Source organism: Malurus melanocephalus, unplaced genomic scaffold, assembly GCF_030028575.1.
Source record: "Malurus melanocephalus ecotype Western Australia unplaced genomic scaffold, MMel_1.1 scaffold_1240, whole genome shotgun sequence".
NCBI lineage: Eukaryota > Metazoa > Chordata > Aves > Passeriformes > Maluridae > Malurus > Malurus melanocephalus.
This window is the reverse complement of record NW_026624472.1, coordinates 18,199-23,668: the sequence shown is the minus strand read 5'-3', so window position 1 is coordinate 23,668 and position 5,470 is coordinate 18,199. Positions and strand designations below refer to the sequence as shown.

The 5,470-nt window shown below is 64.9% G+C and overlaps 2 protein-coding genes across 2 annotated transcripts in view; one reads left to right on the top strand and one right to left on the bottom strand.

Moving 5' to 3' along the window:
* Positions 1–345, top strand: part of KANSL3 (KAT8 regulatory NSL complex subunit 3) — a 28,837-nt gene extending 28,492 nt beyond the window's left edge. The window contains exon 17 of the mRNA XM_057387522.1: positions 334–345. Within this exon, the coding sequence (XP_057243505.1) occupies positions 334–345 (12 nt within the window). The remainder of the gene's footprint in view (positions 1–333) is intronic.
* A 2,172-nt stretch (positions 346–2,517) lies between these two features.
* Positions 2,518–5,464, bottom strand: ARID5A (AT-rich interaction domain 5A). The gene is made up of 5 exons (XM_057387523.1): positions 5,362–5,464; positions 5,211–5,263; positions 4,745–4,842; positions 4,488–4,623; positions 2,518–4,302 (listed from the first exon to the last, which is right to left on the bottom strand). The coding sequence occupies exons 1-5, from the start codon at positions 5,414–5,416 to the stop codon at positions 3,016–3,018; spliced, it is 1,629 nt and encodes a 542-aa protein (XP_057243506.1). The 5' UTR covers positions 5,417–5,464; the 3' UTR covers positions 2,518–3,015.
* Between the last annotated feature and the right edge of the window lie 6 nt (positions 5,465–5,470).

Below are 5,470 nucleotides of genomic sequence, written 5' to 3'. Positions count from 1 at the left end.
ATCCTGTTCTGTTTCAAACCTCACTGTGGAAACTCTCAAGTGATTTTATAATTTTTTTTCAGTTCAGTTTTTCACTGAGAATTTTCCAAACCAACCCCATCTGGGCTCACTCAAGGTGACTCTTCCCTCTGTTCCTGGCCTYGACTTCCAGCCATTGCAGCCAGGAATCCACTGTTGGCGCAAGGAAAAACCCCAGCAAGGAGAGGAAAATCCTCCAGATGGAAATGCAGCAGCCCCAAAAGGGGAGGTGGTGGCAGCTCCAAATGAGACCAGTTTGGGTTAGGGAGGGGATATTCTCATTTCCTGACAATGAGAAACATTTGGGGTTTGCAGAACCTGGGCTGAAAGGGGCCAGGTGGGATCTGTGTAGGGTGGGGGCAGCTGGAGGGAGCAGGGGCAGATGGAGCCAGGTTGGGGTTGCATCGAGGGCCATGACCCAGTGTGGGTTTGGGGATACCCATGGGGTGAGGACCGAGGGTTGTGACCCCAGTGTGGGTTTGGGGACACCCATATGGGGTAAGCAGGACCAAGGATTGTGACCCCAGTGTGGGTTCTGAGGGGGAAGGGATCCACAGGGACCACCCAAAGCAGTCGCTGGCCCTGCCCAGACACCCCAACAATCCAAGCGCTCCTGGGGCTCTGGGGCTGTCCCCATTCCCTGGGGAGCCTGGGCAGTGCCCAGCACCCTGTGGGGACAGAAGAACCTTTCCCAAAATCCACCCTAAACCCCCCTGGCACAGCCCTGGCCGTTCCCTGGGTCCTGTCACTGTCCCAGAGCAGAGGTCCCCGAGTCCCCCCTCAGTCTCCTCCTGTCCCGATGGGTTCCCTCCTCATACTCAGCTGATCCCTCCTGTTTTGGGAATTTTTACACTTCCTGAGCTCTGCTCTGCACCGAGCCCTGACAGCCTTCAATGCCAGGGGCACCTTGAAGCCCGTCGGGGCTGGCTCCTGTGGCTCTCTGGGATGATCCCGATGCTCTGTATGGCCTCATCCCAGCCCGGGGCTCTACGGTTTGGCTTCCCCTAAAGCAGTTCTGGCTGGYTGAGATGTTTTTGGGAGCGCAGTTCCCATTGGGAGCTGGGCTGGCCCCATTCCTCGCAGGGCAGGAACGGTGCTGCAATCTCTGCTCCCGTCCTCGTCCTTCCCAAGACTCTCACAAGCAGAAATTTCGAGGATGCTGAGCTTCACCAGCACCCCAAGTCCTTCCAAACCTTTCCTTTTCTTCCATTTTCCCTGGAGTTCTGTGGTAAAAAGGATGAGATTTTACTGTGCCAGCAATCTGGGTTCAGTTCAGCAGGGAAGGCTGTGGAGCGACCTCAACCCAAGGCTGAGCTTGGGTTTCCTGATGGGATCACACCAACCACGGAGCCTTCCCTTGGACATGGGGCTGGAACTAGCTCAGGATCTGCTCCACAGTCCCACAGGGATGCAAGGAGAGTCGGTCTCTTGGAGCTGGAACCAGCTGGGATGAGCTCAGGATCTGCTCCACAGTCCTGCAGAGTTTGTCTGTCCCTTGGAGATGGAGCTGGAACCACCCGGGATGAGCTTGGGATCTGCTCCACAGTCCCACAGGGATGCAAGGAGAGTCGGTCTCTTGGAGCTGGAACCAGCTGGGATGAGCTCAGGATCTGCTCCACAGTCCTGCAGAGTTTGTCTGTCCCTTGGAGATGGAGCTGGAACCACCCGGGATGAGCTTGGGATCTGCTCCACAGTCCCACAGGGATGCAGGGAGTGTCTGTCCCTTGGAGCTGGAACCAGCCGGGATGAGCTTGGGATCTCCTCCGCCGTCCCCAGGCGTGTCAGCTCCCAGCGAGGCTTTGCTGTGCTTTCACTCTGGTCAGAGTTTCTCTGCTCGGTGGGGCCGGGACACCCTCAGGGCTGTGCCATCGGCGGTGCCCTCGCTGCCGAGGTGCCATGGAAGCTCCTGGGGCACAGCTCGAGCCCCGCGGCCACGTCCTCGCTCTGTGGGATCCGTGGGGTCAGTGACGTTCTCGGGGTGCAGCCGATGCTGAGGAGAATCCAGGAGTGCTTTGAGTGCTCTTCCCAATGTCAGCGAGTGATCGGAGCAGCTAATTCCCCATTTCTGTCCCCAAATTCGGCCTTTCCGTGGACACGGCACCGCGCWTCCACCGCTCCTGCTTCCCCTGCGGCTGTCACAACCCTTGGGGACAAGGAAGTGCCACCGGCCCTCTGCCCTGCCCGCTGTCCCCGCGGAGGGGACACGAGCGAGGCGAGTCCATGAGGCTCCCACAGCACCTTGGGATCGTCTGCAGCGGCTCAGCACGAGCTGCTGGAGCCAAAACGCCCCTGGAAGCAARAAGCACCTGGAGCTGGGGCTGGGCCGGTTCCCTTCCCACCCGGACACACGGCTGCTCCMCGGAACGGCTGCGATTCCCCAAAAAAACCAGCCCCTCCTTCTCCACGGGATGAGGGCAGCTCTGAGTTCTCAGCCCCGGGGCTTCGTGTTTAGGGAGAGAATTCCCCCAAACCCTGCCCCGGTCCCAGAAGTCCAGGACCCCCCAAACAGCGCCAGGTTCTGGGTGTGGAGTGGCCGGAGCCTTTCCAGGCTCCTGAAACCTCCGGAGCTCTGGATGGAGGTGACACAATCAAACCCCAAATTTGGGGAGGGGAGAGCCCAGAGTCCCCGAGAATCCCGGGCACCGATGGAGGCGACACAATCAAACCCCAAATTAGGGGAGGGGGACCCACGGAGTCCCTGAGAATCCCGGGCACAGCGGGATGGGAACAACCCTCCCCTCTGCRGCAGAACAGAAACCCCCAGCACCGCTTTTGCTCCCTTTTTTATAGATTTTTGTGTGGATATATAGAAAATATAGAGAACCGTAGGCTGCCGGCAGCGGAGGCGCTGCCGGAACGGCGCCGGATACAAAGAGCTCTGAGATCAGGAGTAAAAACCACCGAGTCCGGATTGTCCCCTGCCAGCCCCGTCCCYGCGGGCTCCGGAGCGTCCCCGTCCCCTTCCCCGCGGGGAATTGTGCCCGTGGCAGGGCAGCGCTAGGGYTTGGCGTGGTGCTGGAAGGCCGGGACGTGCGGGGAGCTGTAGGATCGCCGGCTGTGCCACGGAGCCGCCGGGTAGAGCCGCTGCCGCAGCGAATCGCCGTAGGACGCGGGCAGGTGGCCGGAGCCGCTGGCCAGGGGCCGGCACAGCTCCGAGGGCTGCGCGGAGCCCACGACCAAAGGGCTGGGGAAAGCCGGGATCACGAAGGGRTTGACGGACAGGGCCGGGGTCACCGGCACGCCCTGGGTTTTGAGGTGCTCCAAGGGGCCCCCGAAGCTGCCCGGGAAGTGCAGCGCCGCTCCCTTGAAAGCGTCCGGCGGCAGCGGCGCGGCGAAGCCGGGAGTGGCCACCACGGCCTTGGGTTTGGCCAGCCCCCGGTGGCCCCCGGGCGAGCGGGACCCCCTGTCCCTGCCCTCCTTGGCCAAGGGGGACACGGCGCGRAACTTGGCCACGGGGCCGAAGGGCTCTTCGTCCTCCTCTTCATCCTCCTCATCCTCCTCCTCSTCSTCGTCGCGGCCGTCCCCGGGCCGGGCTGCGTTGTGGCCGAAGGCGGCTCCGGGGGGCACCCAGCAGGCCTGGACAGCGGCGCCCCGGCCCTCCCACGGCAGCCCCGCTTTGCTCCGCAGCTCTTGGGGCCGCTCGGGCTCCTCGGGCCGCGCCGGGAAGGCGGAGGGCGGCTCCAAAAAATCTTTCAGGTTGGAGAAGTACCCCCAGAACGGGGGGCAGCCGCCGGGCTGGGGCCCCTCGCTGCGGTAGGCGTGGAAGTAGCCGGTGAAGACGGCGGGGGCCGGAGCCCCGTCCTCGGCCCGCGGGCAGCCCTGGCTGTCTCTGCCTCCCGGGGATGCGCTGGGGGCCGGCCCCACCTCGCTCCCCACGCTCGGAGCTCTGTCCTGAGCTCCCGCCGGCTCCGGGCTCCTCTGCTCAGCCGGGCGAGGGCCGGGGAGCGGCCGGGGCGGCTCGGGGCCGGTGTCGCTCGGCGCCCGCCGGCCCTCGGGGCAGTGGCGTTTGTGGCAGTGCAAGGACTCGGCCTTGCTCACCTGCGCCAGCAGCTTCTTCTTGGCCAGCGGGGACATGATGGGGTGGTTCCCTTTGGAGTAGAAGCTGGAGAAAAGGCGCTTGTAGGTCTCGCTGTGGGTCCTGCAGGGGCTGGGACAGCCCCCCGAGGGGCTGGGGGCCGGGCCGGCCGGGCTGCAGGGTCCGTCGGGGGCCCGGCCCCGCTCCGGGGYGTCCCGCGCTTCCTCCGCGCCGGCGGCCGCCTCCGCCTTCCCCTTGTCCGGAGCCAGCTGCGAGCAGAGCGGGGCGGGGTGTGGGTGCCGCACCCCGGGGTGGGTTATCCTGCCTCCCCGCCCCGCTCCGGCTGCCCTCAGCATCCCCGCTCTCTTTTCCCGGTCCCTCCCCGCTCTTCCCCGGGCACAGACRCGGCCGTGGGGCCGGGGCCGCTCCCGAACCCTCGGGGGGCACCGCGCACCTGCTCGCGGCTYTTCTCCTTCCTGGCCCTCTTGCTCCTGTCGTCCTTGGACACCTTGTACTGCTTGCGGGGTTTGCTGGGGGGCAGCGGTTTGTCCTCCTCGCCCTTGAGGTGCCGCACGTAGGGAAGGACGAGCCTGCGGAGCGAGCGGGGAGCGCGCTCAGAGGGGAAACTGAGGCACGCAGAGGGACAGAACCCCCGGCAGGGGAAACTGAGGCACGCAGAGGGACACACCCCCACCCTGTCCCCTTCCCCACCTCTCGTAGTGGCGCCGGGTGCAGGTGGCCGCGCTGGTGCTCCCGGGGCTGCCCCCGAGTTCGTCGTAGACGTTCTTCCAGAGCCGGCGCCCCGTCACCTGCGGGGGAGGGAGGGAGGGGTGAGCCCGGCACCCCGGGGACACCTCGGGGGCACTCGGGGGACACCCGGACACCCCGGGGACAACCTGGAACCCCGGAGATATCCCGGCACCCCGGGGACACCTCGGGGACACTCAGGGGACACTCGGGGGACACCCCGGCACCCCAGGGACACCCTGATATGTAGAGGACACCCCAGCACCTCGGGGACACCCCAGGAACACCCTGGCACCCTAGGGGATATGCCAGCTTCCAGAGGCCACCTGTGGAACATTCGGATGCCCAGGGGACACCCTGGTACCCAGAATCCAGGGGACACCCAGGGGACACCAGGGGACACTCAGGGCACACCAGGGACCCCGCTCACCAGCTCGTAGGCTCCCAGCTTTTCCACGGCTTTGTAGATCTTCCAGAGGTTAACTGGGAACAGAGAGGGGACGCTGAGGGTCAGGAGGACGCGGGATCTCTCCAGGGCCACCTCCCGCTGTCCCCTGTCCCCGGCGGGGTTGGGGACATACTCTGCTTGAAGCCGAGGTGCGGGATCCTCTCGATGGGCGTGCGCCGCTCCTTCATGAACTTGTAGAGGCTGACGAGGAAAGCTTCCTCCTCCTCCTTCTCCCGCTCCTC